At 44.7% G+C, this 16,485-nt stretch overlaps 1 protein-coding gene across 4 annotated transcripts in view; it reads left to right on the forward strand.

Annotated features, from left to right (window-relative positions):
• agap1 (ArfGAP with GTPase domain, ankyrin repeat and PH domain 1) overlaps positions 1 to 16,485 on the forward strand; it is a 99,900-nt gene that overhangs the window by 51,418 nt on the left and 31,997 nt on the right. For all 4 annotated transcript variants that reach the window (XM_072700959.1, XM_072700960.1, XM_072700957.1 and 1 more), the window contains 4 exons: positions 4,679 to 4,806; positions 5,377 to 5,535; positions 5,926 to 6,018; positions 15,796 to 15,900. In XM_072700959.1, coding sequence (XP_072557060.1) covers positions 4,679 to 4,806; positions 5,377 to 5,535; positions 5,926 to 6,018; positions 15,796 to 15,900 — 485 coding nt within the window. The remainder of the gene's footprint in view (positions 1 to 4,678; positions 4,807 to 5,376; positions 5,536 to 5,925; positions 6,019 to 15,795; positions 15,901 to 16,485) is intronic.

Below are 16,485 nucleotides of genomic sequence, written 5' to 3' on the forward strand. Positions count from 1 at the left end.
ATGTTTTGTCCTCTTAAGATAATTAGTTTAGATGGCATCAGTGTTTGATTGTCATGGTTGGCTTTCAACGGTGAATCGACTAGATTTTTTCCCTAAGAATTTAATTCCGAATGACCTATTTTTACAATAGCCTGGCTATTAGTAAAAATTAAAAGAATCATTCTTTGAAAAAAATTTTATGCATAATTTAAAAAAAATCATGGAATTGCAGTGGGAAAATATCATGATTAAGAAACCAAGCATTCTGTTAGTTCTGTAAATGTTTTGGAACACATTCAGAAGGAAGCCTTAAGTGTTTTCCTGGACAACAGTTTAGCTTCAGCAGTCGTAATGTGTAAGGAAATGGCTTCAGTTTATATCATATCTGATGTATCATTCACATGAGCTGTATTCAGCCCATTTAGATACATTAATAACCGAGTCTTGGGGATTTTTATCTATTGCTGAGTTAAATTAATCCATAGGCTGTGGGACCTCCACCCTCCTGGGAAATGTATTACACCCCCACCCCCCCACAATGCTTTGTGTACGGTTGTGTTCAGATGTAAATTGGTCCCCAATGGTTTCCATTTCAGTCCTAAGTCTCGAGTCGGTGGTAACATTAAAGTATTCATCAGGGTTGACCTTATCTGTACCCTTCTGCATTTTGCAAACATGGATTCATGCCCCCCCACTCGAATGGCTGGCACGGTGATAAAGACACTGATGCTTCTCAGTCATTGACATCTTTCTTCATAGTTGTCTGAATCCTCTGTATAGTACCTGTAGTGAACCCTCATCCCGAGGGAATCGCTTCGCATTTATCCTTGTTGAAATTCATTTTCCATGTGTCCACCCACACCATAATTTTACTTGCACCATCTAATTTTGCACTCCAAAATTTAACAAGTTTATTGAGCATTCAGGAATTTGTGTGTTAGAGTACCTACAGAACCGTGAGGCACTCTGCCAAACACCTTCACTGCATGCCTTACATCCTGCCCGTCAAAATGTGGTGTTTCATGTTTGTTTGTAACCTTTATTACAAACCAATATGAAACACCACAATGTACCTTGAATTCCACTGTACCTTGTATTCTAGGATTAGATTTTCATGATCAACAGTGTGGAATATCATTTGGAATTATAAGTAAATATTTTATTTGATTTCTTTCTTTGTGCTCATTTCATTCCAAGAAATTGCCTGGACTGAATTCATGCTTCTACAGAAATTTTAGCAAGCAGAATTGCCCCCTTCTCCGAGTTTTTTACTTGCATTGTCATATAGAGAAATATTGATAGATGAGTAATTTTGACAGTGACGCTCTTCTGCTTCAGTTTAGATCAGATGGACTGAATCGGTGTGTAAGCTTGGACCATTTTTGCAGGTTTTCATAATTAGCACTTGGAAAATTGGTCTAACCGTCTCCAAAAAGCCGATCATGTTGAGTTCCTGTGTTTAGGAACCTAGTAAACACAAGGCCATGGTGGATGAGCACAGGAAGAAGGCGGTTCCTCTCTGAGAGCAGAGCAGGTCTGGGCGTTATTTAATTACTGGGTTATAAGCGAGGTACGTCTCTGACCTTTTTCCTGGTCCCTTGCGGGCTCCTTGCGCAGCGCCTGATCTGACGTGCTCTCCTTCTGACTCATTAGCTAATATTTATAGCATGCCATGGCTAACAAACCTGACAGTACCGTAATAAACTCTCCGGGACGGGCTCCATTGCTTGTCGGATATCGTGACTGTCTGAGTGAAAAGGTTAGCCCACCTCCCCTCCTCTGCATCCCTTTCTTTGTTGCATTACACTGCTTCCAGGTTGATTTAAGAGAAGGTACATGCCATGTGTAAAATGCAGTTGTTACTAGTAGGGTGGTAAGTTTATATGACGGTAATAAGTTTCATTTGCAAGCGTTTGCCTGACTTGGGAATTTAGTTTTAATTATTCCTACTGCAGCTGCTAGCCTTCAGGAAGTGTTACATTAAAACCGATGTACATAGGTAATTACAATTGTTAATATTACTCACCTGTTATACACTTATTTGTTCTTATAAATTTCAAGTCTTTCTGTTTAGCCACTGTGATATTGAAAGTCATGGAGTAATCCTCAAGGCTGTAGGAACACGTGATCTTGGGCTTTTACCTCCTGTTAGACAGGAACTGTCGTAAATCTGGTCAAACGCAAGACAGCACCATTACTATAAATGACCAGCTTTCAGATGGGAACCAAGATTGATGGATAAAGTTAAATTGTATTAGCTATGCAGTTTAAATATTTTACACAATCTTATCATAACTGTTCTTAACAATTAAAAGTAAAATAGAGTCAAGTCTTCTTCAGTATATGTCATGTAATATCACACCCCCCCCCCCCCCCCAGTGCCTTTTCTGGACTGTGGGTCAGGAAATCTGTGTCAGCCATTCTTTCAGTTGTCCTTGGCTTAGCACTCACCTGAAGGTAAATGTTTATGACAAAATTATCATTAAAACTCTGCAGTTTAATATGGCCAATTAAAACTATATCTTCATTTCCAACCAAATGAAACTGCAGGCTTTATTGGGTACCAAAATAATGGAATGCGAAGGTTGGACGTAAGGCGTTAACCCTCGTCTGGCCGGATTTCGAAATTTGTCTTTTTGAGCAACTCTTTCAAATCATTTCTCTTTTACGTCTGGTTTTGTCAGATTGTTTTATCAAAACATAAAAAAACTTTTTTTTTTCTTTTTTACTGTCTTACCATTTGCATTTAGTAATTTTATAAGTGAAGTAATGTCAGTATCTGCGCAAGATATCTCAGATTAGCACACGGTCTGTTTTGTCAAGGCAAATTAAATCCTAATGGTATCCGCAAAAAATGATCCGATTCCCTCATTCCTGAGCTGACATCAGAGGGATAACCATTCTTTTCCTTGCTCCTCTAGTATGGCTCTAGTACTTAATTTTTTCTAGGTGATGATATTATACCTCAGTTTATCTACAAGGTGCAAAATTTCTGAAATGTTTCAATCTGTACATGCCGAAAAATGTCAATTTTCAGTACCATGTAGTGATTAGGATGCTTTTAAAGTATGCCATACAACGCTCCACAAGTCCGAGAAAACCCTATGTATTGATCTAGTTTTTTCGCTTCTACTCTGATGTGTTTACTGGTTAAATAATAATGAATTTGGCCTGTACAAATAACAGTAACTACTCCAGTAAATACTGCAGGTCTTTTATTGCATCATAACCTTCCTTATGTGTACTTTTATTCACATCTGTGAGCTTGTTAATTTGTTAAAATCCCACTCATCGGTTTTCATTGAAAAGATATTTTTTTCTTCATAATTTTAACAGATTCACACACACACACACACACACACACACACACACACAAAGTGTGCTACTGTGCTAGTTTTCTCTGTGCTTGTTGGGCCTGGTTGAACTTTCGAGTGCTTTGATTTCTTTTGTATATATGTTCATGTTTATTTTGTAGGTTAAACTGCTGTCTGCCTGGGTCTGCTTGTAGATAGAACCGTACAATTTATACTATTTACTTAAGGTACTCTAAAACTAGTGAGGGAAGAATGGTTTTACTTGTTTATTTTTTTATCTGATATTCACCGCCAGTTGATCAGTGTTGCCTTGATCATACATCATATTTACACACAAACCTTGCAGATGTTCTTTATATTTTATGTTCAACCTACATACTTGTGTAATATTAAATCACACACGACTCTTGCAGTAGCTATATGCCAGGAAAGGTCAAAGAGCCTAATAAGGTGTGCATTGGTGTTCTGTAATACCTGTCCATCCCTCTCTCCTGGTCCGGGTGTTTCGGGACCCCACTGCCCTGCTTTAACAAAGCAGATCGATAGCTGTGAAATGACGAAGCTTCTGAAAATCCCTCCCCAGTTTGTCAGTGATTAGCGGAGAGGCTAAGCTGAATCGATAGGGGCTGTGGGATGAATTGACGTTGCCCTTTCGATATGATAATACCGAGAGCTGGGGAGGAATAATGAAGCTCTTAGACCAAGCACAGTAATAATAGTGAAATAATTGCCGGGCCTGTAGTGGCAACAGCCTTTTCATCCTCGCATGGCGGATCCTCTGGGAAGGCAGCGCTGGTGTGGGGGAGACAGATGGGGGAATCGCAGGACCCCCCACCATGATGAGCAGTTATGGACTGGTCTTCCAGCAGACAAACCCTTAGACTTGGCTCTCTGCTAGTTCAGCCATTAGTCTACTTGGTGTGCCCTGCTTTGTCCCCAAATGGTGGATCAATGCAGTTTCCTCCAAGTCGGGCAAGGATGTGCGTCTTCTAGGTTAACGTGTTTTCTTTAGTATTGTTTTTTTTTATATATATATCTGGGTTTATTTTTGTTTTCACAGTAGTGGTAGTAGTTCAACAAAGCTAGTGTTGAACAATGCAATGGAAATGGAAAGTCAAGATGATGGTGTCATATCTTCCGAAAATAATTTAAATGTCTGAAAGGGCACAGATGTTTCTGCGTTACATTGCTGTAAGTGTTTGCGTTTGCTGGTATGTTCAAACACGATCATGTTCTTCACAAGGGGTGCGGGTAGTGTTTATCTTTTTTTTTTTTTTTTCTTCCGCTTTTAATAATGTGTAGGTATGTTCAGGCTCACAGGGTGCCGTTCATGCTGATGCCCTGCCTAATTATAAGCCCATGCATTGTTCTCTTGCCTTTTATAGTGGCCCAGAAGGTCGTTGCCACCCGGAAGAAGCAGCAGCTTTCCATCGGACCCTGTAAATCTCTTCCGAACTCCCCCAGCCACTCATCTGTGTGTGCTGCCCCTGTGTCAGCCGTGCACATTACCCAGGTGAGTGAGCCCCCCCACACATTGAGACGTATATCTAAAACCCGTAAGGGTGTTAAACCTATTTAATCTTTTGGCCAAGCTTTCATAATAGGCAATTGCTATAATTAGGTACCAGCAGGTGAGCATATTGATTGGAAAAAAGTATCTAAACTGGGCCAAAGTGCTTCAGATTTAACTTGGTTCTCTGTCCAGAATTGCCAGATTTAAGTAATGTTTTCAGGAAAAATGTCTTACTCTTGAGTCAGTCTCTGCCTTGTCATTATTTCTTTCCAAAACGAACCTGAAATTATCTATTGAAATGCAATGACTTTTCAACAGTTCGACCAAAAACATTCATCAGTTTCACCCTTTGTTTTATTATAGAAGCCTGCACCTAACTAGGAAATTTCACAAACTTAGGTACTAAAAAAGGTTGTGTCCCTGTGAGGAATGTGGGACAGATCCAACTTTCTGACATTAGGACCTATAGTCAGTTAGCCAACTCCCTCAGCAGCAACCAGGTAGCCTCTAGTCCTCAGTTAAAGGCTGAGTCTGTATTTGTTTATTTGCAGTCTTTTTGTCTCCTTGCAGGCCAGTAATGGCGGTGGGGGCAGCCTGAGTGAGTACTCCTCTTCCGTACCCTCTACTCCAAGCACCAGCCAGAAGGAGCTCCGTATCGATGTCCCCCAGACAGCCAACACGCCCACCCCTGTCCGCAAGCAGTCCAAACGCCGTTCCAACCTTTTCACGGCAAGTAACTCTCCCTATGCCCTTTTTAGGCAGTTTAACACAGTTTAGGGGGTCCTATTTGTAACAGGAGGAAGATGAGTGAGTCTAAATGGAATGAGAGGTTTATGAGTCAGTATGTCTGTCTGTCATGTCTTTGTCAGTAGTGCACTCTTTGTCTATAGTTCTTTCTGTCTCTCCGTCTGTATGTCGCTATCTCGTGGATCATTAGGGAGTTCAGGAGTGATTATAAACTCAGCTGCAGATCAGGTTCTAATTTAGATGTGGGGCTTGACAAATGATGAGTTTATTTCCCTCAGTGAAATGAGAAGCAGTGCTTTTAACCAAACTGAATCGCAGATGAGGGTCTGTGAGTGTGGGTGCTGACCGGGGGGGATTCTCTCTTCCCCACAGTCTCGGAAGGGGAACGATCCAGACAAGGAGAAGAAAGGCTTGGAGAACCGTGCGGACAGCATTGGAAGCGGCCGAGCTATCCCAATTAAACAGGTACCGTCTTGGTGTCCGTCTGGGCCCGGATAATTGGGGGCCGGCAGCAGAGGATTGTGGGAGAGAGGGGCTGTGATCAAGCGTCAGAGGGAAGCAGGGCGTTTGTTGCTCTCTCCTTGATTATCAGCGAAAGCAACACACTTGACATCAATTAGAGACAGGTTCTCCAGTGTATTGAAATGAGATCATTAGGATAAGGAGTGGGAAGATCTCTGTATCCCCCCCACCCCGAAGATGGGGGAGCAAAGCCAGATGATCCTAATGAAGTACTGTCCACGGCTTGGCATATGGCTCTGGCTGGCTCTCAAAGGCCCAGGTTATCCTGCGGAGCTGAGCCCTTTGATGGGGGTGGGTGGCGCCCCCTCGCTGTGTGTGAGAGATGGCTCTAGCAGGCCTTCATTTGTCACAAACACAGTGAGAGCGGCACGTTTTGGCGGGGGGGGGGGGGCTGCGTCTCCTGTGTGCTTCAACTGGAGTGTAAAAATCAGGCAATTAGCACTGCTAATCGTGGCCCCTCGTGTCATCGCCGGGCCTTGTTTGTAATTTTCTAATGAACAAATTGCATCTCTGATTAGAGCTGCCTTTAGATGAGATCTGTTTATTAGCGCGCTGCAGCTGTGATTAGCACGCCGCGGGCTCGCGGGAGCGCCGTGCGTCGCGGAAGCGCCGTGCGTCGCGGAAGGAAGAGGGCTGGCGGAGCGCAGAGGCCAACGCTGCTCACTTCACACTACTGGACGTAAACGTCAGGTTACATATGGGGGGTTTGGGCGTGAACTGTTCAGACCCATCTTGCTGTGAAAACTAAAAACTTTAAAAAAATTTTTAATCTGATTTCACTTCAGAATTCACACACTCAAAGGAGAGTGGGATATCACCCCCAGCACCACAGGTGCCTGTTGAGCAGTAGAGGTCACTGTAGAGCAGTTAATCAGAGGGGGGACACCATTCCCTTGTCCCCCTGACCGAGCTCAAGCCCATTTATCCTCAGCTGGTCACGCGTTGTGAACGTGGCATCGCTCTTTTTTTGTGATACGTGGTTGATGTTGAAGATTTTCTTTAACCACATAAATCCTCTTTCACCATAACCATTGTGGGAGAAGCTGAAATGTGTTTTGTGTGATTAGTTTAACAACTAAGCAATGGTTACTGTATCTAGAGATTAGAGATCTGCAGAGATGATTTGGATGTCTGATGCAGGAGGGCTATGATCTAAAATCAATATTACAATATTTTTTACATATTTACTTCAAAAACTATAAATTCACAATATTTTTTTTCCCATCCATCCATCCATCCATCCATCCATTTCTTGTAACCGCTTATCCTATGCCGGGCCATGAGGGGTCAGGAGCCTATCCTGGAGGTTATGGTCATGGGTGTCGTAGTTTTTAAGGGGACAACTCACTTAAATGAATAGTAGGAGAAATATTTACCAAGAAAATATTCCCATATTAGTAAATTTCAGTAGTTTAGTGCCGTTCTATGTGGTATCTGTAAATTCTTGGTTTAATGCCTTACCCATGTTTGCGTGCCTTGTTTCATTGTTAAAAAATCTCTCTAATAGTTGTATTTGCATTTCAAATTCATGTTTGTTAATTCTTGATTACTTCTGGGCCTATTAGGTTGCATGCAGATCTGCCCAGATACAGTCATGTGTCCCGTGAATGTGGAAGGTGGTGTGGCTGCTATCTTGCGGCATCATGGCCACTCTCAGTGTTGTTTCCTTTGGAAACCGGTGAGGCTGTCTGGGTCATCAAGGAGGATGCAGGGCGACATGGTGTTACACTGGGTTTTGGGACATCCGATATTCCTTCAGGTTAAAGTCCACCCAGCCGTCGCCCGTGCACAGCCTCTCTTCACATCAGCGGTGTCGGTCGCTTTACGGCGCAGATTCTCTCTAATTGGACTCTGTGGAGAGGTGGCGAGTGTTTGGCCAACAGGAGCAGCAGAGCCTGCCGTGGCGCTAATGAGCGCGCTCACCACGGATGGAAACAAGAGCCGAGCGGCCTCCGCTCTGAGGCACGCGACAGAAATTAATTTTGGAATTAGACGTTAATTGTTTTGATAATTCCCTGTGGTCTTTCCTCTTCTGAATGCGCTCGCGTCGCTCTCCATCTCCCCCCCTGCCTTTCATGAACTGTGGTGACTGGCCGGCCGGCCAGGCGGTCAGGCTAATTAGGCATCTGGGGGAGAGTCTACCTGCCCTTCATCGGCTCTTGCTTCATGCTTGCATTTATGACCGCTGGCCTCCATTCACCCCTCTCAGGCCCCCAGACGACACCCCTATATCCCTGTGCAACACAGGCGCGTGCTTCGTTTTTTTGGCATCTCCTGCGTTAATCGCGTTGGCAGGTGTCTGACTGTGTTAGCTTGGCTGTGGAGCGTCCTGTCATGGCGTGTGCCATGCACCTAACACGCTCGCTGCGGGGATCGCTTTTAATTGTCAGTCAATTACCTTTTTATTTCCGTTAAGAGCGGGTTTTAAACGCATATTTATTGCTGGGCAGCATTCAGTGGCTGTCCGTTTCCCTCGTTTATTAGTGCCATTTTAACGATCGGGCATCATTCACTAGCTAGTTATGGGCCAAGGTCACTGACAGCGTGAGGCTGGATGAGTACAGAGCCCCAATTTTTAAGGTATAATTTCCAGTGCAGCTGGGACTGCGGTCAGTATTTTCCTTCAGGTCCTCTCTTATGCGAGTTCTGCGGCTCGAAGCAAAGACTTAGTGTAAACACCCAGCACTCTAGTGGTCGCTGACCCCTGGGTCAATCTCCCAGCATCTCATTCTGACCCACTCCGCACAGCCAGCGCTGGGGCGACGCAGATCTGAGTGTAGCCTGACGCCCCCGCCAGGCGGAGCGCGTTTGAAGTGGGGTGCGCCTCCGCCTCCGGCCTGCTCTCATTAGCAGCCCATTGTTCTGACTCTCAGCTACAACGAGTCGTTTGCCTTCATTACAAGTCACACCTCATTAAAACACACGAGCCGTCTGATGGACACGGACCCATGGAATGAGGCTGGATCGGGTCGACACTACACAGTAATTAGGCAACTAAGCAGAGTTTCTCTCCACTTTTTAGGGGTTTTTTTTCCCTCTCCTTAGTGTGTTTGCGCTGTAAGGGATGTGACTGCACTTTGTTTAATCCTATGTGTTTGGGTCTGTTCATGCAGATGAAGACTACATGTGTAGGTCTGTAGAGTATATCAGGGCTGGACCAGATGAGAAAATGTTTAGGCAATTCCTACAGGGCCAGGCTCATTCAGTAGGAAACTACCGGAGTGCATTTGTTCAACCAATTAAACAGTGCAAGAGCAGGTCTGTTATACTCCTCAAATGCCACACGACTGGATCCACTGTGCTTGAGTCTGCACTGCCGCTTGTTAAGGCGCTAATTAATGTACGGACTCGGAAGCTTTGTTTACACAACCTGTTTATTGCACGGACGCTACCAGCATCTGTTCCTCATTTCTAATTAGTCGCTAATTACCAGAGAGGCTTGAGCCTGTCGGAATTGGCCTGATGGGGCATCATGTACAGGCGTGTGATGGAGGGTTTAATGGCCATTCTGGCCTTACCAGGGAAGGAAGCAGATTGCTGGGAAAAGGAGGTATAGCTGGGACAGGTTGGATGGGGCAGGAGAGGCAGGAGCAAGGGAGCCGGTTCAGGCTAGAGAGACAGGAATGGTCTCCTGGTGATAATGATGGTATTAAGCAGGGTGCATTATGGCATGTTAACCCCAGGGGAAGCAGGGATACACAAGAAGCTGAGACACTCCACGTAAGTAACGCCTTGGAAGTCAATCAAAACCTGAGGTGTAAATCCGAAATACAAAAAGTCATAGATCGCATGATCATCAGTGTAATCGTACCAACATCGGGGCCCTTGAGAAAGGCCCTTAACCCCAGTTTCTCCAGGATTCCTGGATGCTGACCAACCTTGATCCCTGACTGCCAGCTTTCCCGGGCAGCACAGGGCTGGGATACACCCTAGAGGTCAGAGGTCAGAATCAAACCCCCAACCCTGGACCTGTAAGGCTACAGTCCTACTCACTGAGCCGCCATGCCACCTGGATACATTACTTGTGCTTATATAAAAATTCTCTTCATTTTTAAAAAAATTTGCAGTCTTCCTAAGATAGATGTCTAATTGTTTATTAGTGTCACGATTTTTTGATTGTAATTCCCTGGCCAGTGTGTCCATATAGATCGCACCAAGTAAAGTGTATATTCGTCTAGCCAGTTTCCTGGGGTTTATGTGTTTTGTTTCCTGGATTAATGCTGCGATTAGTTGCGTTAAGTTTCATAGAAATGAGATTTTGTAGTTCAGATCTCCCTTTGCATATATATAGCGTGTGAGTGAGAATTCTGTTGGTTATCACATTGTATCCAGGTTATCAAATTCAGGGGTGTTGGTTGAATACGAGCTTCCCAGATTCATCTTCCTTTGAATGCATTGGCATGATGATCTATCCCGAGTCTTCTAAAGATAAAAAGATATGCAAAAAGTGTTGTTAGTAAAATGTCCTCCAAGCCGCAACCTCTTGGTTTTTATGCATGTTTGACACATTTCATTGCGTGGATTTCTATGGGTTAATGTCCCCACATCCATTCCTCTATAGATTTGCTAGGGCTGTTAAAATAACTATAGGAAATTTATTAACTGGTGTACTATGGCCATTTTTGTCATCTTGTGATTTTTCCCCACTGCAATCGTGTGACAAATTTGTTGTTTTATGTGAAGAGAAGGTGCATTGGTGACCAAGTTTGCATCCCCTGATCCTGGCGCTTTGTTAAGAGTTAAATCGGATGGTTAATTTGGGTGGTATTTACCTTGTAATTCATTAGCTGAGCTCCGCCATTGGCACGGGCAGGCTGTAATTTCACGCCTGGCCATAAAAGAGCTCTCATAATCTGCTTCATTTAGCAGCACAAGAATTTAATGAAATTAACTGCAGTCCTAATTAAGACAGTGAATATTAAAGAGCTGCTATCAAGCCCTTAACGAGAACGGCGAAATCCACCTTCCACTGTGTTTGAAAAATGTCATTTTGCCGGGACTGCTGGTCACCGCTGCAAGCCTGGAGCTTTTTCGGCACCGGTCAGTTGGTGGATGTCCCCTTTTGTCCCCCTCTATCAGTTATCAGATATTGGCAGCACACTGAGATCATTTAATCACTGTGCAGTTGATCTTGTGTGTGTATTTGTGCCAGTCTGATTGCGTTATTTCAGCGCTGCTCGTGCTTAGTGTGTTTTCATATATATTTAGGTAGCTCTCTGCCTCACTAGGATGTGGCTTCCATATGCAGCACCTAAGTGCCCCCACAGCCGGTGGCCTGGAGACCGATGCCAGACAGCTTATGTCCCCCCCGATGCGCCACCTTCTCATCAGCGAGGGCGATGGCTTGGTTTTTATCTCCTATCGGGTTTGAGGCTTCACAAATACGGTTTGCATGATTGAGTTTATAATTAATTACCCAGAACTCTTCTCAGATAAATCAGAGTTTTTTTTCCCCTTGTGTTTTATTTTATCTCTGTCTGCTGAGGTCTCCAGGGCCTGACCTTCCTTGTCCTTGCTTTGTTAAAGACGACCTTATCTTGTGTCCAGTGAGTGGTGTGTACGTGTGCATGTGTGTGAGGGCTGAAATTGTATGGTTATTAATTTGCACACGCATCGATTTTGATGTTTTGCATGTCTGAATGTGTGCGAGCATGTCGTCTTCTATTTAAATATGTGTGCGTGCATCTCTCTGCTCCTCCCTGCCCATGCTGCTCCCTCCCCCGGGGGCTGCCCCGGGGTGTCCGCCCTGGGATGATGGATGATCCCTGAGCCCCGCTGACCTGGTCAGATGGTCCCCGCGATATGGCACATGCCTGGACGTGGGCGGAGTCAGTCAAAGACTTAAGGCCCCGCTTGGAGTGACACGTTGCCAGTGCGCAAGCCAGGGAGCCAGTTGAGGGGGAGACATCCTATATTGACATCCCCCCCCCCCGCACTCGCTCATCCCCCCTGCATCATTGTCCAGTGAACTACAATGGTCCCTGTTTATTTTCTATGCTGTCAGACCATCCAGTCAACAAAGAAGCTTGGAGGTGTGGAGAGTTAATGTGATTTCAGAAATGCTTTCTGGAGAGACTCCTGTGCGGAGACGTCATGCTGGGTGTGACTGCTGCCTGGCCAGGCCTTTGGTCTGGCTTTCAACAAGTCAGAATCTACTTTACCTGCCTCATTCTCACTTTTGCTTTTCATTTCCTGTGGGGAAAAGTAGAGCTGGATATAATGAGCTTAGCCATATAAGTTTCCCTGAGGAACCAAGGAAATGCATTCTATTGGTGTTTTTGCATTTTATGAATAGTTTCCCTGCATTTTTGGGTGCGTATTTTGGGTTATTCACACATGTTTTTTTTAAGTGGCTCTCTGGAGCTTTCTTTTTGGACATGGGCTCTCTGTGCTGTACTCAGACGTGTTGGAGCACAATCAAATAAACAGGATACAGATGCATAAAAAATAATTGCCAATTTGCCTCTCCTTACAGTTGGGCAGTTATAGCACTGCTGTGTGTTTGTATAGTTTTCGATTATAAGGCAATTAAAGTTTACTAATTATGGACAGTGATGAAATAGGGTCTGTGAAATAAGATAAAGGGTTAATATGGCATGTTAACCCCTTACAGTCACATGAGCCTTGAGGGAGCAGTATTAATTCATACTTATTCTGAGTCAGGCCCTCCCAGATGTAATCGCAAACAGATAACGGACTCATGTGCTTCCATGGTGTGGGAGACCTTGTCAGGTGGCCTGAAGGTAGCTGCCTGCTAGTAAGACCATCCTGGAAGTGCAGTAGAGACAAATGCTCCCCGCGGCTGGGCCGACACGCTGTTCAATTAGCCTCCCACAGGGAGTGATCGCCTGTCACCCTCACCAGAAAGGAGCAAAATTAATAAAGCCACTTTCGAGTAGCAGGGGTGCATTTTGGGGGGGTGGGTCACTTTTCACACTGGAGCATGTATTCACAGCCATGCAGCGCACACACATACACACGCGTGCAGATTCACAAGCAGCAGCTTTGTAACGCCTTCTCGTCCATTATATTAATACTCACAGATACTGACGGCTCTCTTGCCGCTGGCCGCCTTCTCCCTTTAAGATTTAAAACCTTGTCAAATCACGTTTCCTCCTATGCAGGGTTGTCTGTTGTTCTGTATGTCCACCGCTGATACTGTGTAGATGAGCGTAAAGGCCTGGATTTAGTGTCATGATTGGCTTTGAGAGGCAAATCTGGGTCCACAGGGAATGCAGAACAACGCTGTAATGCAGCAAAGATTTTAGGTGAACATGAGTGACACGGTGTCACACTAGTAGCCTTTTGTATGAGCTCTTCCTCTGCGTCTAAGGTAGAAAAGCTGTAGGGGTATGACTAACTCGTGGGGAAAGGGTCTTGCTTCTGGCTGCAGGTGCTCGTGTGTTTCACAGGGAGGTCGGGTTCGTATTTAAATTTTTTTTCTTTACAAAATGGACCTGCAGAATTGAGGAAAGCCTCAGAATTTCTGGCATTTAACTTGATACATGCATGATTTAAATCATTACAGGTGGTAATAGAAGCAGCATATTGTGAGGGGAAACGTACAATTATATTAAGGAAACATATTAATTATTATATGAAAACACATCTCAGAAATGAGCACACGACTGCTTATAATTGCAGTTTCCCCCTCAGGCCGCAAACAAGATGGTTTATTCAGCTTTCTCCGGCCAACCAAATAGATGTTGTTTGTTTGCATTGGCGTCCTTTTAGCTGCACTTCTGTCTGTAAGAATGACTTGAAACAGGTTGCACAAACTTAACTTGCATTTACCAGTTGGCTTGGACTGGTTAGGAAAAGTCAGCCTGGTAAACGAAGGATTCTGACAAATCAAAACGAAGGATTGAGTTATTTTAAATGATACATGAAAGTATATATGCAATAGAACCGCACTCATAGCCTATAAGTGCGGTTCACTATGTAACAAATAACTTTTAAGACACAAACCCGCTGGATTTTTGATAAAACTAATAAATATCAACATGTATCCTCTGTCCCTGCATGTGATTCCCTTTTAAAAGCATGTGAATTGGAATATAATGAAGCACTTTGCTGTAATGACCGCTGCTTCCAGGGTCTCCACACTCCTGATCAGCACTTCTTTGTCTTGTCTTCAGTTTTATCCCATTGCTGTGCTTTTTAAAATAGTATTTCCTTATGACTCATCTGTGTCCGTGCCGGTGGGGTCAACATTAAATCAGGTTCAGACTGATGAACTGATTGAAGGAGCCTCGTGCTCCCTCTCTCTCCATCTCTCTCCCGCTCTCATTCCTGCACCGAAGAGTTGAAAGCCATCTCCTTGCTGCCGTTGAACTCTATTAATTTCTCTTGTCTGTGCCGTTAATGTTTAACAAGTCCGGCATAGTGACACAGGCCGGCGATCCGGCGAGGCTGCTAATCAGCGGACAGTTTTATTCCCTGAGCACTGATGAATTTGGCCAAATTGGAAAGTGGGCGGTCGCCGGAAAGCTGTGGCCAATGCAGATAGGAAAGAGCCCCGAGAGCACTCCGGTCCCCCCCACTCCGGTTCCCCCCACTCCGGTCCCCCACTGATCCTGTTATCCGCAGTTTTGCTCTCCCAGCTTCCTGTGTTGATGAATCTCATAAACAAACCTGTGCAATACGAAACGATATTTATTACTACAAGCTCCCCCCTTTACCTTCATGGCTGCTGTTGACCTGGTGACTTTTATTTTTTTGGGGGGGGGGGTGGTGCTACTGGGACTTTTGATCCCAAATGACTTTGGGTCGAGCCAGTCGGATGGACCTTGAATATGCATATATGCATTTTAATGAGCCGAACCTGTGTGCGGAAGCACTCAAAGTTGACAGCGTACTAGGTTCTTTTGTATGAAAATGAAACCTTTATAGAGGCAGAGACCCCTTCTCCATCCATGTTTGTCCCTGGTCAGTGTTTGCTCTACATGCCTGCAATCTCCATCTTACACTCCCTAGCCAGTCATGCCACAAACACTGGAGACCAGATCAATAAATCTTTGTTGGTAAATAATTGCTATTGAATAAGACTTTAATATAAATTTATGAGTGCCATTTTATCACAGCCTGAAGGTACAGCCTGATACCACTCCATGGATTTCCTATAGCACTTTTTTTAACATTAACGTTGTAAGATGATTATTTCAGGAAATAAGTAAGAACTTCCCTAAGTTGAGTGCAAAGTCGATCTGTGATCAGCGTCCACAGCAGCGCCAAGCCCTGCCTGCTTGTCTGTCGGAATAACTGGGCTCTCTATGGAGACCTTGAGTGATGGTGAACTTCCCTCATATCTCTTCCAAAGTGCACAGTGGAAGCCTTCCAGAAACCAGCTAACTGGCACTCTTGGACAAAGACAAATACTCAGTTTTTTGTCCTGTAACTTTTAAATTATTCTAGGCTGCAGAAGTAGCATATTTGCAAAAATCTTTACATGCAGGCTTTCGTAGTCAGGGGTGTCGTTTAAAGATTTTGGGCCTCATGAAAGCATAATGTATTGGGCCCCCAATCCAGACCAATCACCATATGTTCCAAATTTTTTAGGGCCCCTGTCGCTCAGGGGCCCTTGGAATCTCCTAACTGTCCCGCCCTTTATGGCACCCCCTGCTTGTCCCCTCTCTGCAAACTGAATGGACGTTTTTTATTATTATTTATTTTATTAAATGAACTTTGTGTTTAACCTCTGACCCTCTGCCTCTCCTCTAGGGGATGCTCATGAAGAGAAGCGGCAAGTCTTTGAATAAAGAGTGGAAGAAGAAATATGTGACCTTGTGTGACAACGGCGTTCTCACCTACCACCCCAGTCTGCATGTAAGTCCTGCAGCTCTCTCCTGCTTGCCCAGTTACTCCATCTTTGAGGCGAATAAATACAGGCATCGTGGAAGTAGTTTTCATTACAGTATTCAAGTTTTTAATGAAAACCGAAACTCTGGCAGCGACAGTTCAGATGGTTTTGGGAGAATGGCCCCCACACCTTGTTATTCTCCCTGTATCAGTGTCAGCTTACACACAGCACCCGAGTTCAGACTGCTCCCCTCAGATCCTTCCCACGTCTTCATGGGAGACAGCTGTGCGTGCGCAGGCACGCGTCTGAGGGGGCGCCAGGCCAGCTCCTGCAGGGGCACGTCAGTGCAGATGAAACTGCGATTATAGGTGCCAGGCTGCCGTACACCTAACGGGGCCAGACAATGCAGCCCTCTGCAGTCTTGTTAGGCAGCCATGACAGCACTTGGCTGTGATTTGCCCTTTGTCTGCATCTTTTCATGGCGTCGCCCTCGTCTCCCAGCCAGATACTTGCGTGTCCCTTTTGTTGTCATCGGGTGGCTGTGCAGGATGCCATTTACAGTTTGACACTGCTGGTTGTGTTTACCAGTGGAGTAGCAGTTTACACATTCA

The sequence above is a fragment of the Paramormyrops kingsleyae genome, chromosome 16 (genome assembly GCF_048594095.1).
Source record: "Paramormyrops kingsleyae isolate MSU_618 chromosome 16, PKINGS_0.4, whole genome shotgun sequence".
NCBI classification, from domain to species: Eukaryota; Metazoa; Chordata; class Actinopteri; order Osteoglossiformes; family Mormyridae; genus Paramormyrops; species Paramormyrops kingsleyae.